Consider the following 27,917-nt stretch of genomic DNA (forward strand, 5'->3'; position numbering starts at 1 on the left):
TCTCTCTCTCTCCCTCTCTCTCTCTCTCTCTCTCTCTCTCTCTCTCTCTCTCTCTCTCTCTCTCTCTCTCTCTCTCTCTCTCTCTCTCTCTCTCTCTCTCTCTCTCTCGCGAAATGCGAGTCAATAGTGACTCCTCTTTGTGGAGTTCTTGTGGAGGAGTCCTTGCAGGGAGGAGTGGTCTGGATCGCGTGTGCACTTCCAGCTCGACGTCTCCTTGAACGCAGCCCCGTGTGAGAGCACAACACAACGCAGCAGAGCAGAGCAGAACAGAAGAGACCCTCTTGCCCCCCCTGCCTCTTTTCGCCCCTCCGAATTTGAGCCCCAATCTCGGGCTATGTCCGCCCTCTGATCGCCGCCGCGGAGACGGAGCGAGTGCAGACGGAGTAAAAGGCGTCTCTTCCCGCCTCGACCATCGGCCAGCAAGCTTTCTTCCAACCATGTCAGCGCAGGCCAAAGTGAAGAAGGACAAAGAGATCATAGCCGAATATGAGAGCCAAGTGAAAGGTCGGTACTGCCGCGGCTCATCTTGGATAATTGTGCAACTTTACAACAAGCTTAATGACTGACTACGTGCGTGTGTGCGCGCGCGTGCAATACTGAGGGGTGGGTCTGGCTGCATTTGCTCCTAAATGCATCCCACTGGAAATGTCCGATATCCCCCACCCTTGTTTATGATCTTTTTGGCAGTACACTTAGGTTCAAACTTGACCAAACCGGTTCGTGTAGAGCCACGAAGACTGCAGGCTGCATGACTAGTAAGCAAGGCTGCATTGTCAGGCTGCTGCAGATGACTTTCACACTGCAGCTTTTAAGCTGCACACCCAACTGGGGGGAAAAAAATGGCTCCAATTCCTCGCATGGAAAATCTTCGCTAAAATCTGTCACGCATCTATCTCAGATATCATGCACGATACTAAAGATAATGCTGAGTAAAAAAAAAAAGATCGTTTGGCAAGAGAAGCTGGAGAAGGTCAACCAGCAAACAGTTGAGAAAGTCCATCAATAATGGATGGCGTCTGCATCAATTATAAACCATGAAAGGATTTTCCTTTCTGAGGCTAAATTTGTGGCTGAGAAGGAGTAGAACTAACCCTGTGCAGGATGTGCATGCGGCAGTGAACTTGAAGTAGTTTTCTTGCGGCAGATGGTGCATTGTCCTCCCCATGTCCTAGTCAGTCAGAGTCAATTGATTAGTCAGTATTTTTATTTTTTTGCAATTGTTTTCGTGTTTGGTCAACAAAACAGTTAAAATCAACTTCCGATTGTTGACAGAGCCATTCCAGTGAACGGTCTGTTCCTTCCAGATGAGACAAAGTTTACAGCTTACAGGGTGGACATCGGACAATGACGTGGTGGACATTTTCTTGCTAATATTAAGCATCTAATGAGCACACCGCATGTCGACCTTCATTCACTAAGTAACTGTTTAACAAATATATTTCGCAGTGACAGACTGGACATGATAAGCTTGCCAACATCCGATTCCACGCATAATACGATGAAAATGACAACATATGTCAGTCCTTCAGAGGGTTTGCCAAAGGGGCAGTTACCCCATCATGAGAGGGTGGAAAGCAATTTCAGATAGATGCAAAATATTCCGTTTGATTATGAAACTATGCGTGATTAAAATGACTCATTTTATCAAATAAGTTATGTATAATAAACCCAAGTAAAGTAATGCTGTATTTGACATTTAACCACGCATTGCACACACTGTAGTTTGTAGAGCAGTGTGTGGGACATGCTAAACATAACACTGCGGCTGTGCTTGATGAACTTTTTAACATTGCATGCATCAACAACAACTTGTTGCACAACAGCACATCGAAACAGTGATTGGCACGTCTCCCTCACATTTCTGAGGTTTGTGGTTCGAATTTCTACTCTGGCTCAGTTTGTGTGTTCTCCGAGACTTGTATGGGTCTTCTCTGGGTACTCTGGCTTCCTCCCACATTCCCAAAATATGCATGTTAGGTTAAGCGAAGACTCTGAATGGCCCCTAGGTGTGATTGCGAGCGTGAATGGTCGTTTCGCTGTACATGTCCTATGATTGGCTGGCGATCAGTTTCCTAAAGTCAGCTCTGCGAGCTAGACACCAGTTCACCTTAATGAGGCATGTGCTATTCAAAAATAGTTAGATGGGCTTGTCGCACAAGCGTAAAAAGAAGTTAACGAGTGCAAAAATGTCACCCTTTGAAACTGAAACCATATAAAGAAGTCAAGATAACGGTTCACTCCACTTTTGTTTAGGTTACTGTCAGGACGTGTTTGGTGACAAGAAAATGCTTACAATATCCTTCTTATTTATTACAGATGAGAATTTGAAATTTTGGTACAGATTTTAGCTAGCATCACGGAAGTTCACATGTATGATTTGCTTTTGCGGGCCACATAAAATGAGGTGGTGGGCCAGATCTGGCCCCCTGGCCTTGAGTTTGACACCTGTGCTGTACAGCATCTTCTTCTCTTCACACCCCTTGTTGAGGCCATTCCTTCTTACCAAAAAAAGGGTGATCCAGTACTCACCACGGTGCCATGCAAAGTGATGACATCACTGAAGTTTCCCAAAATGACAGTCTCTAGGGTAAATTGATCATGTTTATATCTTAACAACACGGGGGGCGGGGGGGGGATAACTTGGGACCTCCTCGGCCACCAGTAAAAATCTAGTTTTTATTGGCACTGGATGTAGATATTTTATATTATGACAACTCCTGCCTGATAAAGAAAGTTGATCAAAGCTAGTTATCAAACAAAAGCCTCATGCATGTTCTTATTGGTTCATTATTTACTCTACGGCCTCGGTGACCACTAGAAAAGCCACCAAAAGCTTTTTTTATCATGGCCCTGTGTCATGAGAAGCTTCTAAACTGAAATGTTAAACTCATTTTGGAACTGGGATTCGATCGGCGTGAAGCGGCGAGTGGGCTCATTTGACACTGACACTTGGCTGGAGTAATACTGATTTACTGGCAGCACAGTAGCACAATTAACACACGCACGCGCACACACACACACACACACACACACACACACACGTACACACAGAAATACTACTGACGAGTGAAGTCTTGTACACGCTTGGACTTGAATGTATGAATATCGCCAAATATTTCATTGATGAGCTAATATTCATTCATGAAATGGAAAAAAGATTAGTCATCTACTCTTCTGAAATTGATTGACAGTTTCTGTAAACTCAACGGAAAGTAAGTTTTTCCACTTCTAATTGTGTATCACAACAGATACAGGAAGAGCTCATACAGGAATGCTTATTCTTTCCTCCCCTTATTCTAGCTAGTTTTATTAGCGTGATCTTTACATTAAAATGTCGATGAGCAAATGAAGCTCAGCTATGAGGTCTGTCTGTCTGTCTATCTATCTATCTATCTATCTATCTATCTATCTATCTCGGTCGATCAGTTAGTGACCATTTTAGTGTGTTCTAAATAATGAGCAACTATGCTGTTTTTGCCCCTGCTTGCAACATGCAAACACCACACAGGAAGGCCGGAATCGAACCCTGCACCTCTCCACTGTAAGGTGGACGTATGAACCAGTAGACCACCGCGTCACCCATTATTATTATGCTGGGGTTAGTGAGTTTATTGTAGTAGTTTCGATTTTGACATTACTCTGTAGTCTTGCTCTGAATACGTTTCAAACATACAATCGTCATTTTTTCATATTCTCTAAACGTGTGAACATTTTAGTGTGTTTTGAAATGTTCAAAAAAAAAAGATAGAAAGTGAGATAGTGAACATTAAGATAAGATATCCTTTATTTGTCCCGCAATGGGGAAATTACAGCATTAGCATTAGCATCTATGTTTGGCACTAGCCAGTGTACCATATAAAGGAAAAAGTTTTCTTTCTCGGGTGAAATTTCAACATAGCTTTACTTTGGATGCCATTTAAGCATACGGTTGACATAATTTTAGTTTGTGTGTAAATGTCTTCCGAAACAGTTCTGAACAGTGACTGTTCATTAACATCAATGCTAATATTCGTCACTTTACCATGACACAAGTTTTTCTTTAAATGCCATTAAAAACTGTTTAGAAATGATGACAAAATAGTACTGTATGCTTTGTAACAGAATTGTGTTTTACTACATATTCACACATTTGTATTTTTTTTTTTCATGCTGGGTATGAGCTTTCATATTTTGCCGTTTTGAGTGTCAATCGATGCATTCCATGCAGCCCACGTGGCCACAGCCGACGGCTCTCGCTGTTTATTCATCATAGTAAAAGAATGGTCAGGGTGACACTGCCTAGAAATGTCAGGGCTTGCATGATGACAGCGAAACTACGTCTTTGTTGCCAGCGTGTGAAGCTGCAGACGCTGCCTTGTGGTGTCATATCATTTAAAGTGAAACCTGCGTGGAATGTCAGCACAGCAGAATGTGGATTTTCCTGTCCTGCGGTTGCACAGACAGCATTTTGAAGCATTTGGATTGAAGGGAACAACATGTGAACTCACGATTCAGAAAAAAAAAAAAGTCATTGCGCGACCATTAGTGCATTCAGACGCTCACGGCCTTGATTCGAACCAAATGATGTCAACGTGTCAGTCTGGGTTAGGACACATGTGACTAGCCACGCATGGCTAACTGCAGACGCAGCCCCGGAGAGCCGACACTAGCTGTGGCGGACTAACCGGAGCGGGCTGCTTCCACGACAATGACTCCTCAATCTGGGATTGTTGCACAAACAGCCTTGCCTTCAAGGCAACACGGCCCACTCCCTTCCGTGTACAGCAAAAGTCCACAAATGTAGCCGCCACATGCAAGTGCATCAGAGCATGTTCCCAATACATGAATTGTGTTTTTAAACATGGGAGCGGCACTGAATAAATGTCACACTGCTTGTGTTTAAAAACAGGATCTGGTATGCAAAGGAAGAGAATATAGCGGAGTGGAGTCTCAACCGCAATTTTCTTTTAATGATATGCTTAAAAGACAAAACAATCAGGGCATTTCAATTGCAAAACTCAAGAAAGAATCGAAAAGTTATGCTTTGCCAACACAGGAATGTCATTATTGGCAAAGAAAAAAAATACAGTAATATTCTTGGAACCACATTGAGAACTTCGGTACCACATCGGAAACAATTGAACTGCTCAGGAAAATATGTGCGGCAACTTTAATTACATATTAAATTTACCAAGCAGATTCTAGCTAACAAGTAGAATGTAACGACTTAACATAACAACAAACTGTTTTCCATTCCCTCTCTGCTAAGTGTCAGACATCTTTAAAGTCTGACTTGTTTTATTTTCGTGTTTTTGTTGTTGTTGTGGCAGCACTGTCATCTCGTGCAGTGATTCCCAAAGTGTGGCACGAGTAGCCCTCGTGGTAGTCGGGCTCACTCATGGGAGCGAGGAAAGAATCAATGCCTCCGTACATTAAATTTGTATTTAACCTTTTACTGCAAGACTTCAGCATTTAATGTTAAAGGACTGTTTCTAAACTTTTATTTCAGTAATACTTTAAAGAGTTGTATGTCCAATACATTGTGCCGTTTTATTGTTCAAAACATGCATCATGTTCCAGTGGTTGCAATCAAATGTACACTTTTGAAGCACTTTCTCATGCTATTGACTGGAGAAGTGTCTTCATACTTTTGACTGGTACTAAATAAATAAAACCTCTGTCTGTGCATTAATGAACATTTAGTCCTACTATGCTACTGTATTTGAATTTTAGTCATGACGTGGTACTTGGAGAGCAAAGTATTTCTTGGGTGACACTTGGTGTAAAAAGTCTGGGAACCATTGTCTTTAGTGGATTATATAATATGACACCGTATTAGTACAGGTATTGGTATTGGCGCATCCTTACTTGTAACATTGCCTGTGCAGTTAAAAAAAGGGATTTTGATAGCAGTTTGGGCCTGGAACAAATGAATTCACTTTACATTATTTCCAATGGAAAATTTGACTTTGGAGGTTCCACTGAAATGTATTCTGCTTCTACAAGCTAAGTGTTACGTATGTACAAAAGACTTCTTCAAAGTGCCCGAACACACCAGGATGTTGATTATTAGGCTTGGCCGACTAATTACATTATAAATAGGTCCTTTTAGACAAATTCCTTATCCCGGTCGGTGTACACCTACCTATCCGCTTACATTTGAGAGCTTGATGTGTGTGATGTCAAGGGGAACTTTTTGGTGTTTTACATGGAACTGTGAAGTGCTTGCCCGTGTCCTCGTGTGATTATGTGCGCACTCTGCGAAAGCTTGAATCATTCATGGCATGTAGTGCAATACTGCACAGTCCCTCGGAACAGTTTAGCTTCCTAAAAATAACCTGCTTGCAGGAAAGTGAATGCAAATAGTCTATTTGATGTCTCGCTGATGACATTATGCTATCACTGCAATCCAAATGGTCTTATTTGCTCACCATAAACACTCACTTTTTGTAAAAATAAATAAAGAAATCCCAAGTTTTGGTCAATTTCAGCACGGTGACATTTTGTTCTAATTTGGAGCTGATTGCTGCCTCACTGGTCCTCATCCTTGGCTGTGTGCTGGGCATTTCCAAGCGGAGGAAGTCGCCTTTGTCATTGCCCAAACGCCAGTTCGAGCGACTGGTCCAAGTGTCAAACAGACGACTAGCTCGCTCCGGCTCCGATGCCTCCAGAGACACGTAACCGGGCAACTGCAATACTAAAGGGGACCATGAGAATAACATCCTCCCGACAAGGGACCGCATATTTATTTTGTCTTGATTCGTATTCCTCTCGGTTCATTCACATGTTCACAGGATGGGCGCCCATTTACAAACACCTTTTGTCCTTCAGTTTCCATCATTTTGAAGAAGAATAGAAGCTCTTTTCTTCAACAAAGTTCTACAGAGTTCCTTTTTGTGTGAAGAAATCATATGCATGCTTGAAAACGTCTGTTCGCCTTCCTTCATGCTCCTCAAATATTTTAATGGCGCTTTGTCTATTGTGTGTGTAAGTTAAGTGCGCGCGTCAGTAAATGGCAAATCAACATATCTTAACCAGAAAGGGTCATAATAACCAATTTGTAGTTTCATTGATTGTTGAGAATTCATATGTTTGTGTGAGATTGGTGTAACTCCTGCTTGTAAAATGGACTGCACCACTTGGCTCATACAGCTGAGGCCCTGTCAGCTAGTTTGTTGTCCAAAGAAGACAATATGACATCAGCAAAAGCCTCATCCGAATTGAAACATTTTGTACATATGACACTGGTATGGAAATGGCAGTTGAGAACGTTCACGCACACTTACGGAAAGTAAATGGAGTGAGTTTAGCTAGGCTAGTCAAGTTAACACACGGGCTAGCAATGTTAGCATTCATTCATCTGTGTTTGTTTGCATTTTACGGAATGACTGCCAGTAGTTTGTGTGAATGCTGGATTGCTCGTATTTCTCAACAAGAACCAGCAAGCTGTAGTTAATTGATTTTTTTATTTCATGTAAAGACATTTAGTTAGGCTTCAAGTTTGATTGTCTTTCAGTTTGCTGGTCTGCTTTTTCTGCTAAAACAAGAGTTTGTTTTTGAAGCGCAATCTTAAAAGTAACTTTTTTTTATGTTGAAGAACACACCTTTGTTTTCTGCAATGAATTTGGGTGTGAAAATGGTTTTCACAAGTTTGCGACAAGCAGCAGCTATCCATCCTGTCGTTCAATATAGCCAATAGCTTCTTACTTTTTTAGGAGCTGCGTCGTCCTATTTGTCCCCATAATCTAGAAACTGTATCTATTTTATATCCATTCCCTCTGTGTTTGCCTATGATGGGAAGCAGCAAATTTCCCAACCTCTTCATGTGAAAACAGCAGCGATCTTGCAATTAAAAGAATTCCTCATATTTGCTGTTTGGAGACAAATCTTTCTGAAGGCTCTCACAGCACAATGCATGCTGACCTAGTTTGTTTTCTGTGTTGTCTGCAGCGATAAACAGACATGCATGTCACAATGCATGCGCGGACGCACACACACACATGCAACAGACAAATGCAGTTAGACATCTGCTTTTATCCAATTAGGATGTCTTTGTTCTTAAACAAGTGCTTCCGCAAGCGCGATACTATGGCAGTGTGCAACAATGTTATAATGCCAGCATCAGACATGGCCTATGAACCATCGCTGGCTCTTTTCCTACTAAGTCCGATTCCCTCCTGTTGATCGGCAGAGATCCGTAACCAGTTGGTGGAGCAATTCCGGTGTTTGGAGCAGCAGTCGGAGTCCCGCCTGCAGCTGCTGCAGGACCTACAGGACTTCTTCCGCCGGAAAGCTGAGCTCCAACTGGAGTTCTCCAGAGGTCTAGACAAACTTGCAGAGCGCTACTCATCCAAGATCCGCACTTCTAGAGAGCACCAGCATTTCAAGTGAGTTCCTGCATTGGTAACTGCTACATAAGCTACATTGGCGACATGATGGATCTGTGGTTTATGTTTGAGTCCTGATTTGGTCATTTTCACTCTTGGGTTCTTCAATTTACTCCACAACAGAAAAACATGTTTGAAAGAGTAATTTCCAGACGGTTTTCCTGACCAAGGTTCTGACTCAAGATCTGGATCTGGTCCCTGGGTTCCCTGTTCCTCAGGGATCAGCAGTGTGCAAATTTCACTAAAGGGCTTGGTCTGGTATGGTTTAGCAAGATGAACCCGTTTATTAATTACACTAATGAGAAAAATGGGGCCAGTAAACAAAAGAACATTGAGGACACAAAGTTTATCATGGTTTTGGATTTTTTTTTTTGTTTTTGTTGTTGTTTTTTTAAAATGTTTTTTTCAGTTTAGTTTTCATTTGATTTACTTTTTTATGTAGTATTTTTTGTTAGATTAACAAAAAAAAGAATGTCACAAAGTATTGTGTCATTAAGTGAACTATAGACGACTCTTTGACCTTTCTATGTCTGCACATTCCTATGTGCAGACAGAAAGCATTACCGAAATAAATACATTTTAAATGAACCCTGAAGGCTCATTATGACATTAATTAACTAAGACCAAAAAAAATGACATTTTTGCAATAATTATAGTTAGTTTTGGTTAATTTTATAAATGTATGATGTAGTTTGTTGTGTTCTTCGTTTGGTAACAGCATTCTCGTTATTTTATTTTCTTAATGAAAATGTGTTTCGTTTTGTTTTTCCATTTTAATAATTTAATAATAATTTAATAGGTTTTAGTTTACTACAATGATTATGGAGGGCACAGTATTCTGTAGTTTTTTTTTTTTTTCTGTATTGGTAGCCTTCACAACATGCCCAAATCCAACTCTGGTGAGTGCTGCTTGGTAGAAATAGGACTATACGGGCAGGGAACAAAGGAATGAACAATCAAAAAAAAGAAAGTATAAATGTAGAAGAATTGACCTGAAATGCAGCCAGGGCCAAGGAAGCCTCGCCTCAGGCTACTGTGTTCCCCCCAACTAGGTCAGACTTTACCCACTCTGCCAACCTCCGCCAAGCTCGTCTTCTCTATGTGCTTGTCATTTCACTTCACGCTAGACGCCGACTCTCCAATCCTCGAATTTCCTCACCGGTCACAGAGAATTAACTGCGCTTAGAGTCGAAGGAATGAAATGTTGCCTCGAAATGAAAAATGTTTTTTGTTGTTGTCGTTTTTAAGTGTGGTTGTGAATCAAACACACCCTTGCAGCTCTTTAGATTTTGGCACCCGAGTTCTAGTTTGTTATGGAACATGTTCACATGTCAACATGAATTCAATTCATGCACATGTTGAAAAAGAACCAAGTCAGTCAATGTCAAGTTCATGTTACCTGTCTGGCTCTGTCTTTTTTTTTTCATTGACAATGGTGATCTGTCCAGTTTGATTTCTCTTTTTTTCAGTTTTCCCTTCGGCCAATTACTTAAATGTAGTCAAAGCACACAGAGCTGCCATGTCTGGGGTGTTGATTAATGGAGCGTTCAGTCAAAGGGAGACCCCTTTAAGATATTCCCATCGCTCCAATTCTCATGTCATCCGTTGTCCGACCCCTCCCCCCCACCCCCCACCCGCTCCTAAAACTCCACTCCCATCTCTTGAAATGATCATCATTACAAATGTCTGTCAAAGGCTTGGTTCTCTACTCCAAAATTTTAAATCTCTTAGTTCCATTGTCATTTAAATCACACCTCTGGACAGAAGCATTGTGTTCAATCAATCACTGGCATTGAAACAGGAGTTCAGAACATCCAAGGATATAGTCTTTGATTAAAAAAAAAAAAAAAAAGTTTTTCAATGACAATTACTGAATTCAGCAGCCCACAACCACCAGGCAATGGACAGGGACCAAAAGACTGAACAAAAAATATTTTATTGATCTTTTAAGTTTTATTTTGAAAATCAGGTGCATTTGCTTGGACTTCCATCAATACAGTTGTCTCAGTCATAATATACTTTAAATATTTAAATATACAAACAAACAAAAAAAAACACATATAGCGAGCTTCTTCAAAAAGAAGTGGCCAAATAATGAGAGGGCTTACGAATTGCTGCATTAAAGAGACACTATTGGCAATCCTACTTACAGGATTAGGGTTTGTTTTTTTTGTTTGTTTTGTTTTGTTTTTTTTGTTGGTTGAATCGCACACACCAAACCTGCTCTGAGTACCGTATTATGTCGCAACAGGCTCACAAATTAGGCAATAAACTCATCAAAACTGTTCTGGTGCATGGAGCCCAGCACCTGGCAATAAAAGATGGGGCCAGCTTCTTGAGGAGAAACAGGCTCAGGGTTTGTGGACCGCGTCTTAGATTAATTGTTACTTTTCCCCCCACTTTCAATCAGTGTAAGTTCAACATGCAGCAATTACTTTCTGCACTTTACCGAAGAGGATTTCACATCAAATAATGAACGCTGGCAATATTTTTGCTTTTCTTTCGCTGAGTGCTGTTTTCTTGACCTGCGAAAGCTTGGTCATGAATATTACTTTTTCTCGTCGTTCTTGAGGAGCAGCCAACAAGCAAAAGATTTTAAAGTTAATCTCACAGCATCGAGTGTCAATGATCAAACTTGTGCTTGGCTTTGAAAGAAAAGCCTGCGGGGAGGGTGGCTTCATCTTTTTACATCACTGGAATGAAAAGGGAATAACAAAAAGATGCTGGTGCTCAGCAACGCGAACTGTGTCTTTTACCTGAATGGGTTTTTTTTTAATCGACTGTATACTTTTTTTTATGTTGCATTTGTTTTAAATGCCTCTCAACCAGGCAAAAGTATGCAATTACCGTATTTTCACGACTATAAGGCGCCATCAAAAGTCTAAAATTTTCTCCAAAATGGACAGGACGCCTTATGATGCGGAGCGTCTTTTCTATGCGCTGAGTTCCAAAACCTGACTGACAGCCGACACGCTGTTTATATAGAGAAAAGGCGGAAGTGACTGTGGACAGGCATGCGGCAAAGAAGTCGGCCAATCAGTGAAGGGTGGGCGTGTATATATACACATATGGAGAGCGAGAGAGAGAAAAGGCAGATGTGAGTGAGGACAGGCATGCGGGGAAGAAGTCCGCCAATGGGTGAAGGGTGGGCGTGTAAGTGGACGCTAAAGGTACGCCCCAAGCAGGTACCAACACCTGTATAGAGTGTGGCTATGTGCATTGTTGCAAAACAACTTCGGTTTTGGTTTCTAAGAACCCCCGAAAATAAATTCTACAAAGAGACACGCCTACGAAGCTCAGTTCAAACTTCAAGCCATCGGTTATGCTTTTGGCATGCGTGCCCATCTCACAGCAGCGGTGAAAATCCAAGTCAAGCAAATGAACTCTGAGCTTGCCGTTATTCCCGGAGGCTTGACTAAATAACTCCAACCGCTGGACATCGGCATCAACCGGGCGTTCAAAGTAAAGTTGCGAACGGCATGGGAACAATGAATGATCGATGGCAAACACAACTTTACAAAGAGTGAGAGGCAGCGCCGGGCGAGTTACGCCACAATTTGCGAATGGATTGTGGCTGCTTGGACGAACGTGTCTGCTTGCACTGTTGTTCGAGTTTTTGGCAAAGCCGGCATCATTTCTGTGGAGCCACATGGCAATGAGAGTGACTGACAACGAGAGGGAACATGGCGTTTTTGATGGATTACCGGTACTTGCACAATTGTTCAATTCTGATACAGAGGATGAGGACTTTGATGGATTTCTGGGTGATGATTGATCGAAAAACGTGAGTACATTGTACGATGGCTAAATAAAATACAACGGAACTCAGTTTTCCGTTGCCTTTTTAAAAACGTGTTTTTAGCTTGTATCTGTATGTCTTGGCATGCTACCGTATGCTTCAAGCTAACGTGTTTTTAGCGTGCGCGCATGCATGCCGTATGTTTAAGCTGGCGTATGTTTTACCACTTTAAAATTGCGCCCAGTAATACAGTGCGTTTCGTCTATTTGTAAAATACAGAAATAGCACCCATTAATGAGACTGCGCCCAACCATACGGTGCGTCGAATGGTCGTGAAAATACGGTAGCCATAAGTACAAGATACATCAATGCAAAGTAGTTCAAATTAAATCAACAGCGCCTCTGCTGGTTGGTTCCAAGTATTGCACTTCATTTATGATGAGTCAACAATAAATGTTGTCTTATTGTCCAAATTTTTAATGATCAATTATTTCATGAATCGAGATCACGTCAAATTTAATAAAACTTATGTTCGTGTATTTTTAAGACAGAAATTGTCATGTATGTTGTTTTCTAACTGCGCCGCATTGTAATCTCATTTTTAAAAATGTGCGACAATGATAAATCCAAAACTCAAACTTATGTCCTGAAAACAACAAGGAAAGACGCTGAGCTTCTCTGTATCAACTTAAGAAATGAAAAAGCCAAACAATGACTCATCAGGGACAAGAACAATCGAAAATGTTTCATGACTTGACAGAGAAACATGGAAGATTCTTTTGAAAATGCTCTTCAAAAGTGAGACGAGCTCCAAAAATAAACACTCTGTCTCTGAATTGTCATTTGATTTCAGAGTTCAGGCCCTGAATCCAGACATCAGTTAATAATAGTATACTTTTCAATCTTTGATCCGTATTGCTATTGGTACACCATATGTTTGGATCGAGCATGAAAGTAGATGACCCAGTGAGTATCATGTAATAAAATGGTGCTGACCAGCCATCCAATATTGTGACAGTTGTCCGTTAAGAAAACTAGCAGGGACATAAAAAGCACGTGAATCAACAATTAAATAGTGTTTGCAAAATGAATAATGTAAAGTTGATTGCGGCTGCCTTCTTCCAAATCAATAGCAATGATTCTTGTGCAGTTGGGAGAGAATTAGAAGAGATCTTTGTCAGAGATGTCATTTCCCCCTCCAACTTCAGAGTGTTCCATTCTTTCCAACATCATTTCCAGCCATCTGCCGCATCAGTCATAGCAGTAGAAAAGATTGAACTTTGATCAGATTTTGGTGTTGGTCACTTATTTGCTGTTAGCAAAATGCCATGATAGCCTTTAATGATAAGAGTCTTTGTTGGCTTCATCGGTGTCTCAGTCAAAACAGTTTGATGATGGAAAAAACAGTCTCATGTTCCCTAAAAAAAAAAAAAAAAGAAGATAAACAAACTTCGGTGTGAACGTAATTGAACTCACATGCTCCCTCGAGCAATGAGGCAAGAGCAGCCCGCATGCTGGTTGTGTGTGCGTGTGTGTGTGTGTGTGTGTGTGTGTGTGTGTGTGTGTGTGTGTGTGTGTGTGTGTGTGTGTGTGTGTGTGTGTGTGTGTGTGTGTGTCCATCCAGCTATCTTTGTGAGGACCAAGTTGAGTTTATAACGTTTGAGAGGACGTTTTGATGGGGGCGGGGACAACAAGAGATAACCTAAAATTTAGTGCAGTGTTTGGTCAACGTGTCATTTTAGGGTTAAGACGATAACTGAGTCAAATACAGAATATGTCGAAGGGTTCAGGGAATGTATTATGTGTTCACGACTGATTCCTATGAGGTGTGGACGAGTGGTTGGCACATTTACCTCCCTGGCCTTATTGAAGACTCTAAATTACCCAGAGGCGCGACGATGAGTTTAAATGGTTGTTAGCCTCCCTGTTGCCTGTGACGGGCTGGTGACTATTGTTCGGTGTTCTTGCTCATTCTCTCGGAAACAATGTCAACTCACATGAACACACAAGTCTTTGTTTTGGTGTTTTAAAGATCTTTTCTTGTGCCATCTGTTGTAAGAATGACTTTGCGGAACAAGTGATTTGATCTACAGTATGTGTGAAATATTAACAACGAAGTCAAATAAATCATAACCTTGGTTGTGCTCCCCCCCCCCCCCCACTAACTGTTCTTGGCATCTTGCCATGGTGGTTTCAGGAAGGACCAAAATCTGCTGTCCACTATCAACTGCTGGTACTTGGTTCTGGAACAGACTCGGCGGGAGAGCAGAGACCATGCGACACTAAGTGACATCTACAACAACAACGTCATTGTCCGCCTGACGCATGTGGGCGATGATGTCCTCAGACTTTTCAAAAAGGTCAGCGGTGGAATGAAATTGATGAAGGCGTGCAAGCCAGACTGATGGCCGTAACATGAATCGTCACACGTCATCTGTCAAGTGTTATCCTTCTACTGCAGGGGTCGGCAACCCAAAATGTTGAAAGAGCCATATTGGACAAAAAAAACAAAAAAACACATATGTCTGGAGCCACAAAAAAATAAAAGCTTTATATCAGCCTTCTCATGAAGGAAACACACGCTATATGTATCTTTATTAGCTATATCAGCCTACTATCAAAATGACTACAAATTTTGAAATGTAATATTTATTCTACACATTTTTATAGCATTTGAAAACGTGAAGAACGTTTGTCATGTTTGTCCTCCTACAGAAACCATATTAAAACAAAAAATATATTTCCCTCCCCATCTTTTTCATTTTCAAATATTTTGGAAAAAGCTCCAGGGAGCCACTAGGGTGCTCTCGAGCCACGGGTTGCCGACCCCCGGTCTACTGTATGTAACTCAACTAAAATGGTGTAATTGAATATTCTGTCCAAGCGATCTGAAATCACTATCGCTTGACAGCAGAGGGAATGGAGGATAATTTATGCCCTCTCTTGGGGGTTCTGCAGTGTCACGATGGGAGCCATGATTGGTTTGTCTTCAGCCAGCCAGCACAAAGAGAGGCGTTTTAGGAACAGCCTGCAGAAAGTCTGTCTCCCACTGCTAAGAGTTTAAAGCAACTGGAGAAGTTATTCAAAACAAAAAAATCACGTTCTGGTGCATTCATCCGCAGCACTGCTTCATTGCTAATATATTGCACGTGTGGGACTGGAATGACTTGCGTGTTTCTTGGGGAATACATGGAGCGAATGTGCCGACGTTTCAGTTTTTGGGGAAACACAGGCTTGTTGTGTTTGACAAGTGGCCCCTTGGGAGGTGGCAAAGACGTGAACTTCACAGAGTTCCTCACCTTTGAACCCTCTCTTCCTCAGGGCCTGTTAGCATTGGCAGGGCGACATGTCTGCTTCATCATATTCCCTGGGCTACATTCATGCTCGCATTGCCGCGGTTCTTTTACACCGTTGAATGCTAAGCGTCAACTGCTTCGTAGAGTGGGTTGTTCCTCTGTGCAAAACTGGACGGTCAAATGTTGAAATTTAAATATATTGAATAGTCGGTGAACTATTTCATTTTAAATACAACGAAGCCTATGGATACATAATACACTACATAGAATATCATAAAAGTGACATATCCTTATCATTTTATAAATTGCTTTGCTCATTTTATATCAACTTTTTCCTGCACTGCATCTGGCCCTCTAGCACAGCTGTTTATACCAATTTCTTTTAAACCTAGATTGAAGGACCGCATCGCTAAAATTTGAGAGATTATTTCTTTTACTGTATGTCATTTTTTTGAAGCATAACATTTTCAGAACAAAAATATAGCACCCCCTTGGTTCATTAATGGTTTGTTCCACCTAGTCCTACCTTGACAGGGCTCTAAGCATGCTAGCTAGCTAGCTAGCTCCGTCGAGTCAAGAAGCAGCCGTGGTGAAAGTACATTACGTTGCCTAAACTGGGATTTGTGGAATATTTCTCAATTTCCACTCCATAATACCAACACTCTATTATCATTACCATTTTAAAATTCTGATGCGTTGAATGATAGCTGACTATTTATTATTCCGACTTAGAAATGTTGGCGTCGGTTAGAAAGAGCACCACTGTCCTCTGTTTGAATTAGAATGAGAGAAGCTGGCTGTTGTGTCATGCACACGTGTTAATATTATAGGTTAGTCACCGACTTCCCCAAAAAGTGGTACGCTTCTCTTTCATCGAATTTGTGTTAAACAACACAAAACAGTCACATTTTTCTTACCAGGATGGGAGCTCAGCCCCCCTAAACCTCTGATCCTAGAACCACCCCTGCTCTTGAGCACAATTTTTTCCACCTCTCTTCTAATGTTGACTAATATCTTTTACAGAGCAAAGACATCGGAGTGCAGATGCATGAGGAGCTTGTGAAAGTCACCACTGAGCTCTACACAGTGAGTCAACCAAATATTATTGTCCTTTTTTAATGTCCATAACAGGTCGTCTGGCATTGCGTGCGTGCGTGCGTTGCTATATCCTGCCTCCTCTCAATTGTCAGACCATAACCCGTGAAACAGCTGGCCAGCCCTGACACTGCACACGGCAGACTTGCTTGATCAGCAGTTTATCCTCTAACTTCTCCTGAGGTCACGCACATTTGCATTCATCTATTGTGAATTTCTCCCCGGGGAAGAGAGTGGAGTGGTTGTGTTACTCACAACGGCGAAAAAGAGCAGCTGCTGAAGGTCGGACACATCTGTTTGTTGGGATAGGTTGTTCGTTTATGTGTGCGTTCTGAAGATTCTACTACCATTGACACGAAGAGCGCATGTATGCATGTCGTATGCACATGCGCGTTCATTTGCAGGGCAGGTCCGTGTGGCAAATGGAAAACAGCTGCGTCCAGCTCACATGATAATTGCAAAACTCGGGAGCTCGCTGCGTCCGTGACACGCTATTGATCGGCTGACTGCTTCTTGTGCTATTTGGTTTGCGACTTGGAGCGCCGCTTGCTGTCACTATGAAGCGCCCTTTCCTCCCTTGTTAATCGATCTGGCTGTCCTTTTGGTACATCGCTTACAGACGGTGTTGCCTAGGAAACCATAATTTGGCAGGGAGTGAGGCTGAGGGACATTCAGTTTGTGGTTGTTTAGTGGATATTAGTTTACCGTAGTTTATTTAGTTTAGTGTGGCGTTCTTGAAAGAAGGCATATTTAATTTTAGGATTTGTGTTCCCTGTCTGGGGTTTACGATGATAAGTATAGCAAATATCCACATCAGGGTTGTTTTTGTGGCTTTGGCTGTTCAGCTCGTCTGACAAACCGGATATTGAGCGCCTGTGTCTTTCAGATAAATCATCGATTCGTGCAACATCACATGTTGAACTTGGTTTTCTGTCAGTGTTTGTGGCCACTCCAGGTATCCAAATCACTGAATTAATCGACAACTTTTTTTATTAACGAATAATTATTTAGAGCCATTGCTTACCTTAAAATTGTCCAAATCCTCTGATTTCAGCTTCAGTCCTTCATGAAAGTAGACCAATTAATCTTCTGTGTTTGATTAAAATCAGGCATTTGCAAAAGTCTGCTTTTTCCTTGGAAAACAATGAAGGAAACCGTAAATGAATCTGTTTCAAAAAGATTGGCGAGTGTGACAATCGCTCTCATGGGATACTGGGTAAACAATACCAAATAAACAATAATTGTTTGATAAACAGTGATTGAAGGGGGAATTGTTTCGTATTACACTTTAATGCAAACTAAAATTGCGTCCGATGATTCGATTAATCAAAGGAATATCCGATAGAATAATGGATTCTAAAAATACTCAATAGTGGCAGTCTTTGGTGGCAACATTCCTTTGAGACCTTACGATGTTGTGTCTCGGTTGTGTTTGTCTTTTGGATCAAACAAAGGGTAAGGAAAGGGAAGCTAGCGTGGTCTAAAAACATGTAGGGATGGTTTTTGGTTTGGTATTCAAAGATGAAGACAAACAGGCAAACAGAGAGACGCAAGCACATTAGAAAGACACACCCAGCTCAAAAGCCTCCCGTTCAGCAAGATGATTAAGTTACACTCCCTGGTGTGATGAAGGGTAGAGGAAGCAAATGCATAACACTGACATGTGTAGCCTTCTACACTATTTTCAGCTAATGTACACCCCCTTCTGTATACTGTGGTCATTATTTTGTTCTTGATGTACAACCTCATATTTACATCATTTATTTTCTCATTTGTTCATATTTTTCTGATGCAACATTTGGCTCCACAAGGCCGTTTGACGACTTAATTTTTTTTTTTTAGTAATTATGGATTTGATCCAGGGGTCAAACTTTTGGAGTCATCCATTCATTTTCCATAAACACGCAAGAGCTGAAGTTTATCTTTGAGTTCCATTGTTGTCTTTCTAATCTTTGGTTTACCATCACGACCATTACCCTTGTAAAGAGGGCATGCTAATTTATTTGATGAACTGAGCTTTAAGAATTCTGATGATTGTGTGGCATTCATTGGGGAGTATTTGAAGCAATTAAAGCAAATGGAACGCACCGTGTAGAATGCATCGTTTGTCGTCTCAGCTAGTTTGCTCTCAAAAGAAGACAAAACTATGTCATCTCTGGTAAATTGAGTTACATCCACTCAGATTAGTCCGATAAATCTAACACTGCCATGGAAACGAATATGAAAACATATTCGTATGCTCCCATCCCTTTAACCCTTTCAAGGACAGCGGTTACTACAGTGGACAACTTCTCATGTTATCAGGTTACAGGGTGCATGAAAGGGTTCAAAATAAGACTCCAAAATACAATATTTTCAACTAATTTGATGAAATTAGGTTGCATTCTTAGTGTTGTGAGCTACAAATATGTTACTTCTGAAGGCTCCTTGGATATTTTTCTTATGACAACCCTTTGATCAAGCGGTAGGTAATCTCACACTGAGCATGTGTGTGTGTGTCTGTGTGTCTCGCGACAGGTAATGAAGACATACCACATGTACCACACGGAGAGCATCAGCGCCGAAGGCAAGCTGAAGGAGGCGGAGAAGCAGGAGGAGAAGCACATCGGCAAGGGCAACGACATCAGCGCCGCCTTGCTGCGATACGGTCACGACGAAAGGCCGCAGCGACGGAGCTCTGTGAAGAAGATGGAGAAAATGAAAGAGAAGGTGTGTCTTGTGATGGACTCGTTGTTACAAATGAGATACTGTGTATGCTGTTTTTTGACTTCATGGCTATCTGATGTTATATGAAAAAAATATTTACAGCCCCATGAGAGCTCAATAGATAGTGATGAATGCACGGTAAATGCTGTCAAAGAGGGAAATATACCGTATTTTCCACACTAAAAGGTGCACTGGATTATGAGGCGCACCTTCAATGAATGGCCTATTTTGTAATTTTTTTCATATATTGGACACACCGCTTCATAAGACGTAATCTACAATGCATCCACTAGATGGAGCTACACTCAAGGAAATGCCAACAGAACGCTACATACACTACACCCTGATTTATATTGCGACGATCAGATGTCAGTAAAACTTATTTAATAAAGCAGCAACACAGTTCACTTAACCAACAGCAAGTTATAACATTGACTCGTTAACGTTGAACTCACTTGCCGCTGCTCTATTTCCGTGTTCAACGGCGAAACCGATCGCCTTAAGTTTGAACTCTACGTTGTAAGCATGTCTCGAGCAAGAAGCCATTTTGGGGTTGACATATTACCGGAATGACCATACACAAGGCGCAACGGATTTTAAGGCACGCTGTGAGCCTTTAAGAAAATGGAAGGCTTTTAGGTGCGCCTTCTAGTGCGGAAAATACGGTACATTTCAATTCATTTTCCGATATTAATTTCGTACTCATTCATAAAAATATCCTTAAAGGTCTTAAAATGCCACATTGTTATTCACTTGTGTCGCAATTCTGTAAGCTGCACTCACTTTCCTTATCATCATGCATCCATTTTTTCTCTTTCTCATAGAGACAAGCCAAGTATTTTGAAAACAAACTCAAGTGTACTAAGGCCCGCAATGACTATCTTCTCAATCTGGCAGCCACTAATGCCTTGGTGGCAAAATACTATATCCATGATGTGTCCGATATGATCGATGTAAGTACAACCACTCAGTGGATAAACACACACTCGGTTGAATACATTAATAAGGATTATGTTTCAATTCCCATACATAGTGTTGTGATATGGGCTACCATGCAAGCTTGACGCGGACCCTGAGAACCTACCTGTCGGCCGAATATAGCCTGGAGACATCTCGACATGAGGGTTTGGATGTTCTAGAAGGAGCGGTGGACGCCATGGACCTCCGAGGAGACAAGCACAAGTTCATGGACATGCACTCTCAGATGTTCTGTCCTCCGGCACGCTTTGACTATCAGCCGCACATGGGCGACGAGGTGAGTGGGAGATGTCGAGCTTATTTCAAGGTCTTTTTTTTTGTTGCGTGATCCTTATCAAGTCCTCACATTAGAGTTTGTGTCCTGCTTTCCTGCCAGGTGTGCCAGGTGAGCGCGCAGCAGCCTGTCCAGACGGAACTCTTGATGCGATACCAGCAGCTTCAGACTCGCCTGGCAACGCTCAAAATAGAAAATGAAGAGGTGACATGTTTTTTTTTTTCACAAATCTTTGACTGGCTTGACATAAACTTCAATGATAGCTGCCACTGTTACTTCAGTGTACATACCATCAAAAAGCACAAAGTCAAATAACCCGCCATGCAGGTTTTGACAATTTCCTGTCACACAGATTTACTGAAAGAATCGGCGCTGTGGTAGGATATTAAATGTCTTGTCATAAGCCATCAGACATAAGCCAGCCAAATGTAGTAGAACAGGAGAATGATTGAAAGATTGATATCGGCTGCTCTGTAGGCAGTTTTCTGAGAGGTTATTTGAACTACCACATTAAATATGAAGCTACAGCTGATGTCTAAAATGTGAAGCGAAGCAACACTATGAGGGGCTTTAAACCTGAAACAAGGACCCTATATGCTCAGAAATTCTGTATACTGATATAAATGCATGATGTCGTTCTCAAAAAGATGTCACTCGGGTAACACATTGTTTAGCTACTGCTTGCTAGTATGCTGACAGAAGGACTAAAAGAACCGCAAGGGTTAATGTTGGTATTTACAACAGTGTTAATCTTTAAGATGGAACTGACAGTCTGCGCTTGAAATTGAAGCGGAGCTACATGGGGCAGGAAAATTGAACCCATTTCTGCGTTTGTCAGTGTTGCTCCAGTTTCTCATTTACTTTTAATTTCAAACTTTGCTTGTAGCAGACGTGTGTGAGGTCACGCAGGCTGTTCTCATGATGTCTCTGAACCACTGGTGAAAGGAGACTTTGATTCTCTCCTCTTTCGTTTATAACCATTTCAAAGACCTAGGCGCACGTAGGAATACTTGTTACAACTGTGCCATTGTTGATGTTTTATGTTATGTGTTCTGTTGTATTATTATTTGATGTTAAATGTTCTGTAAGGCGCTTTTATACTACTGCAGCTGTTTGTGAGCGCAGCAGCTGCTACATAGCTTCATAAACCAATTTTTGCTAGGTTATTGGAACCGTTCAGTGGTACAAAAGTAAATAATTGTTACCTTGAAAAACATTTTAATATGTCCGTATGATTGCATGGTAGTATGCTCCCTTTTTTTCTTTTGGTTTTATACACCGTCAGATGGTTTAGTTCTCGTAAAACTGTTTGATCCAAATACACATTGCTCACATGTAGTTAATATTTTTCATCAAAATGCTTTTCTTTTTACTTGATGGATTGATTCGAGAGATGATAGAGGTTTTATGAAATACTCATCTAATACTCAATACGTGTGTGCCTGTTTATGTCAGGTGAGGAAAACTCTGGATGCCACAATGCAGACCCTTCAGGACATGCTCACAGTGGAGGACTTCGATGTTTCCGAGGCCTTCCAGCACAGTCAGTCCACAGAGTCAGTAAAGTCAGCCTCATCTGACTCCTACATGAGCAAAGTCAACATCTCGAAGAGACGAGCCAATCAGCAAGAGACAGAGGGCTTCTACTTCACCGTGAGTTCTGATACGCTTTAACAATGACAAAATATTTGTGTATCATCTGTAAAATATACTGTTCGTATATATTTTTAAAGCTCAATTATCCCTTTTCTCCCCCTGCAGAAATACAAAGAGTACTTGAATGGCAGCAACCTTATTGTCAAACTTCAAGCCAAACATGACCTTCTGAAGCAGACACTGGGAGAAGGTGAGTCTTATGACATGCATACAAAAATGGTGCAGTCAAAAATCACTGCAACGTATCATTGAGAGTTTAGAGAGCTTTTCCAAAAGGTTTTTGTGTTAATTGATATTGATTACTTCCGTGTAAATAACGATCCACTTGTTCAGCCTCTTTTAAAGAAAGACAAAATAGTGCTTGCAAAGTCACCGAGAAACATCAGCGCACCTTCTTGGCGTATTCATAAGACGCTGCACCATTGGTAATCTTGAAATGTCCTATATTAGGGCCAACGCAGATACTTTATAGAGACAAATTAGATTCTTAAAGCATGAGCGTTGACTTTTTACATTGGCTTGAACTTGTATCCAAATAATGACCGAACAAGATCAAGTCATTCAAGTCGTCTGCTGTATGGTTACAAGTATGCGACATGAAGTGGGGTTGTGCAGGAAGCTCCTTTACACGTGACAAAATGCTTAAACAATCCTTTCTAATTTACTGATCAAAATGTGCGCATCAAAATAGGACACTTACGAAACCTTCCTCGATCAGGCAGCACGCCAAAAGCTGCTCGTGGATATGCTTGCACTCTGCAGAGAGAGCAGTCAGGCTATCCGGGGCACTTCGGGGGGCTCGTGTTCCGTTACCAGGGCGACTGCTGAATGGCTGGCAGCTTGGCGGTGTGACAAATGCGGCCATGGTACTCACCCCATTGAGTGTGTCTGAATAGATGCCTGTTTTCTCATCACACCCCTTTCCGTCTCCAATCTGGCAGCCTCACTTTTTCTGGGGTTGGCACTCAACTGTACCATTTGAAAAGCGGCATATTCTAATTTTGTGTCTTTTGTGCTCTTTTGCCTTTTAGGGGAGAGGGCTGAATATGGAACGACAAGGTAAGATGTCCAGTGACAAAAGAGCAAATAAAGTAGGCATTGATTAAAATCCTTCCCTTGTTGTCGCTGGATAGAGCAAAAATGAGATGCCGGTGTGGGAATGGGAATGTCAATGGTAACATTACGCAAGAGATGGAAATAAGTCTTCTTCTGAAGCTTTCCGCAAGACGGGATACCATTGTATCAAAACAAGATCAGATTATTGCAATTACAGACATGATGTTATTACAATCTAAGTGTGCATGGGCTTTTCTGTTACTTTCATGTAGTCGTTAAAACTTCACCGAGTCACATTTGTGGGAATTCTCTGAGGTCCAGTGTATTTCATTGCACTAGTTTTCTGTTGACAGGTCAAAATGTTTGACATTTAAGACGATTAGTACCGCTTTAAAACTCGATGTCACACAAATTAGAAACGGTGAAACCACAAATTAGATAACAGACAAGATAGCCTTTTTTTTTAAAATTATTTGTCTTTGAAAATAAATTGACAGCTATGATACATACAGCATCTATATCCCCAGTCATGTGCCAAATGCTAAGCTGTGGTGATAGCCGTTTCATGTGTTGCATTCCAGAAAACGATATTGGAAATTCTCTGCCTCCGATTTGGAACAGTGCAATCTGAGACCTATGAAAAGATTAGCCATCTATCCATCCATCCGTTATCTGGGCCGTTTATCCTCACGAGGGTCGCGGGCATGCTGGAGCCCCTTCCAGCCGTCTTCGGTCACTAGACGGGGGAACATCCAGAACTGGTTGCCAGCCAATCGCAGGGCACACATAGACGAACAACCATTCACACTCACGGTCACACCAAGTGACAATTTTAGAATGCTCCATTAACCGACCATGCATGTTTTTGGAATGTGTGAAGAACCCGGACTACCCGGAGAAAACCCACACAGGCATGGGGGGAGCATACCAACTCCACACAGAAAGGCTGGAGTCTGTCGGTACCCTGCGACTAACTGGCAACCAATCGAGGCTATGGACTGCCTTTAGCCAAAAGTCAGCTGTGATAGGCTCCTGGTCCCCGCAATCCGAATACAATATGCGGTAGACTATAGAAAATGGATACATGGATGGATGGGTCAAACCTTACTGTAGACATCCAAATACATTTCACAAAAAGAATAATGATGAAATAATGGCGTCTTAAGTTACTCACAAATTGCTGAACTGGAATTCAGTTGGAAATCTGGGCCTGTTTATTGATTTATGTGAATTAATGTCGTGTGAATTGCGGCAGGTCACACAGGTTAATTGTGCCTTTTGCCATTTACTGAGAGAGCATGTCACCATTGTGCCTGTCAGTACACGTCGCTAGCATGGATAGATGAGCAAGGAAACATTATTGGGGGCAAAGAGGTAATCATTTATGGACCAACAAATTACGTGGACTTGGGTAATTTCCCGTTGCACGCAAGGTGATCTGTCACTGCACGCTAATTGTAAAAATAAATGCAATTATTTGCTTCCATCTGGAACATTACGTCAAATCGTGGGATATCCACTTTCCTTGATTGCAGCATTTATGAGCTTGCCGACATGAGTCAAATCAAAACCGGAGAGTCGAGGACTTGTAAACAGTGTGGGGCGGATGCGATGTTTGTGAACTAGTACAGAATAGCAATTGCATTATTATTCATAATTGTCATACCAACGGTGCAACCCCCCCACCCCCACCCTCTCCCCAGGCCCCCCATACTTCCCCCTAAACCTCAGAGAATACGGAAGTCTAGACCTCGCTCCATTTTTAGGCGTAAGCTGTTTAACGGCAATATGGAGGCCTTCATCCAGGTACGAGCCCATCGTGTGCTCTTTGTCCCTTGGTGAGCTCTGCTATTTCGCCGGTGGTCCCTTTTGGGGTTGTGGTCGTTTTCCTCCACTCACCTTTTGGCCACTCTTTTACTCATACGTTTGGCTCGCTCACGCTCTGACTCTTCTCTTGCTCTTCCCCTTGTCCCCCGCCGCCTCCTCATCAAATCAGGCACCAGCAAATCGACCAAAGGCGGAGCTGCAGTTTGCTTTTAATGCTCTCGGCCCAGTAGGCCTGGCAAAATTGAGTCCACTGGCTGGATAAACATGCCAGTTGGCCGTGCACCAGCCGTGTTAGACTATTGAAATAAACACATGGCGAGCAGAGTCAGCATCTGTTCTGCTGTTTTGGTACTTCCTCAGTCCAACTCTTTTTAAAAGGTAATTTGCGGTATGGTGCTAACGAAAGCATCTGCAGGCTTTGAATTGAGACGAGTATTCTCCTATGTAGCTCCCCAGTTCCGCGAAGCAATATGCTCATGTGCGCATCCCTATAGGGCACTGAATCGATGCTTCGGCATTTCCAGACCTCCTCTTTTTTTTTTTTTTTTTTTTCTCTCTGTGAGATCTGTCTTCCTCACTAACTTGTTTGTGGTTGTTGTCGCCTCTCTTCCACTGTCTACGTGCCTTACTGCTCTCTGCCCAGGGGAAGACGGAATGTCCGATCCAGGACTCAGGTACTCTGTCCTTCAGCTGGGTGGCATCACCATTTTGCTACTTTCTCGGCCTCTGTTCTGTTGATACTCGTTTATGTGGACATACTTAAATCATAACATTCATTGCATTTCATAGTTTTGTTCTGCAGCTGTAATATTTCATATGATTTGATTAAAAATATTGAATACTTGGTTTATTCAATGTACTTATTGTTCATCTGACGATAATAATTTGAATGTGACCGCAGGATTCGGGGCAGCCCATACCAGTGGTGGTTGAGAGTTGTGTCCGATACATCAATCTTTATGGTGGGTTCCCATGTTGTGTTCGGGAGAAAAGTTTGATTTAAAAATAAATGTTTGGAATAGGGGGCGGCCCGGTATCCAGTGGTTAGCACGTCGGCTTCACAGTGCAGAGGTACCGGGTTCGATTCCAGCTCCGGCCTCCCTGTGTGGAGTTTGCATGTTCTCCCCGGGCCTGCGTGGGTTTTCTCCGGGTGCTCCGGTTTCCTCCCACATTCCAAAAACATGCATGTCAGGCTGATTGGACGCTCTAAATTGTCCCTAGGTGTGAGTGTGGGCGTGGATGGTTGTTCGTCTCTGTGTGCCCTGCGATTGGCTGGCAACTGATTCAGGGTGTCCCCCGCCTACTGCCCGAAGACGGCTGGGATAGGCTCCAGCACCCCCCGCGACCCTAGTGAGGATCGAGCGGTTCGGAAAATGTTTGGAATAGGGAAAAATGATCACGTCCAAATCTGCAAGGTTAGTGTAGTTACTGACAACTAATAATAAATAAACAACAAACTAAAATCCAGAAACTTTGTTGTGAACAAAATAAAATTAAAATTAAAATGTTTGTTTAAAAAAAACGACAGATTTTTTTTAAAAATTAAACTATAACTGCAGCTAGAATGTTTTTTAGTTGTCATTTCATGTCATACATAAGCTTTCGGGGTTTATTTTAAATGTATTTATTTTTGGTAGAGGAAGGTCAAAAACAGTCATTTGAGAATTGCAGTGAAACTAAATCAAATATTTGCGAAAAACTAATTAAAATTAAATGAATTAAAAACCAAAAGTCAAAACCCATTTAAAAACTAACTATAATGGAAAATTCCAAACTGTTATATCCCTGAAAAACTCCCAAAAAAAAATTAGAAGTCAGATAATGTGTTTTTGTACACCAGCTAATGTTTGACTCTTTTTTTTTTCTCTATTTTTGTCCTTTTATAATGTACTCCAACGGATTTGTTTCTCCGCAGGTCTTCAGCAGCAAGGTATATTTCGAGTTCCGGGATCCCAAGTGGAAGTCAATGACATTAAAAATGCATTTGAAAGAGGTCAGTGTCAGTCTTTTCGTCCATCTCGACTGAGTCTATAGATTGCTTTGTCCGCAGCAAAAAACAAAACAAAAACAAAACACAAAGGTCTCTCAAGTGCAAAGCAAGAAAGAGCACCACTTGGAACACTGTAATGCATATTTCAACCTTTGTAGATGTATTTTGCATGAGATCTTGGCGTGATAGTAAATGCCCAGGCACATTCCACACACAATCTCAAATTTTATTTGTTACGTTGACTAAGAGGAAGGTTTGAATGCGTCTGTAGGAGAAGATCCACTGGTGGACGATCAGTCGGATCATGACATCAACTCTGTGGCCGGCGTTCTTAAACTCTACTTCAGGGGCCTGGAGAAGCCGCTGTTCCCTAAAGAGCATTTCCTTGACCTCATATCCACTACGAGTGAGTCATCTTCCGGGCAACTTGTCAAGCATGAAGCTGTACTCGGTTTTGGGAGGCCACTCATTGTTTGTTTCTTTGAACATTCTAAAAGTGGCTGACTTTCTCTGTAAAGCATTACTCGGAGGAAAGGGGGTGGGGAGGAGTCCAATTACATAAGTGAGGCAGTTTTTATTTTCAAGAAAAAGACTAAAACAGCAATTTTAACATGGCAATGTGAAAATTCTCACACCAACAAAAGAAATGAGATAAGTGGCTATTTTTCCATTTTTGTTTTCCATAGTTTGTTTCATATATATATATATATATATACTGTATATATATACAGTATATATTTTTTTTTCTCCGGTGTGGCCCTACTTACCGTTACTTATTTTCCACTCAGATCTGTAATAACTCACATGTTAATTTGTATCTCATTTGAACAAATTCAGATAAAAACCAACCCTCGAAATCTCCTCCAAATGTTTTCATTCGTCAGTAAATCGAACGTAACAAATTTACCGTATAACCAAAAACGGACATTCTCTC

General features: G+C 41.6%; 1 protein-coding gene across 2 annotated transcripts in view; it reads left to right on the plus strand.

Moving 5' to 3' along the window:
- The window catches only part of LOC147201204 (SLIT-ROBO Rho GTPase-activating protein 3-like), a 34,412-nt gene continuing 6,495 nt past the window's right edge, over nucleotides 1-27,917 (plus strand). Inside the window, exons 1-15 of one of the 2 annotated variants that reach the window (XM_086117139.1) lie at nucleotides 1-504; nucleotides 8,171-8,366; nucleotides 14,303-14,465; nucleotides 16,425-16,487; nucleotides 19,014-19,205; nucleotides 20,027-20,155; nucleotides 20,236-20,457; nucleotides 20,557-20,658; nucleotides 21,910-22,107; nucleotides 22,216-22,300; nucleotides 23,142-23,169; nucleotides 24,870-24,972; nucleotides 25,895-25,955; nucleotides 26,909-26,986; nucleotides 27,255-27,389. In XM_086117139.1, the coding sequence (XP_085973265.1) occupies nucleotides 438-504; nucleotides 8,171-8,366; nucleotides 14,303-14,465; nucleotides 16,425-16,487; nucleotides 19,014-19,205; nucleotides 20,027-20,155; nucleotides 20,236-20,457; nucleotides 20,557-20,658; nucleotides 21,910-22,107; nucleotides 22,216-22,300; nucleotides 23,142-23,169; nucleotides 24,870-24,972; nucleotides 25,895-25,955; nucleotides 26,909-26,986; nucleotides 27,255-27,389 (1,822 nt within the window). In that variant the 5' untranslated portion in view covers nucleotides 1-437. Of the gene's footprint in view, nucleotides 505-8,170; nucleotides 8,367-14,302; nucleotides 14,466-16,424; nucleotides 16,488-19,013; nucleotides 19,206-20,026; nucleotides 20,156-20,235; nucleotides 20,458-20,556; nucleotides 20,659-21,909; nucleotides 22,108-22,215; nucleotides 22,301-23,141; nucleotides 23,170-24,869; nucleotides 24,973-25,636; nucleotides 25,668-25,894; nucleotides 25,956-26,908; nucleotides 26,987-27,254; nucleotides 27,390-27,917 lie in introns of both variants that reach the window. The other variant, XM_086117140.1, reaches the window with a different exon arrangement.

This window comes from Hippocampus guttulatus, chromosome 8 (genome assembly GCF_054856545.1).
Source record: "Hippocampus guttulatus isolate MCC_2025c chromosome 8, RoL_Hgut_1.0, whole genome shotgun sequence".
Taxonomy (NCBI): Eukaryota; Metazoa; Chordata; class Actinopteri; order Syngnathiformes; family Syngnathidae; genus Hippocampus; species Hippocampus guttulatus.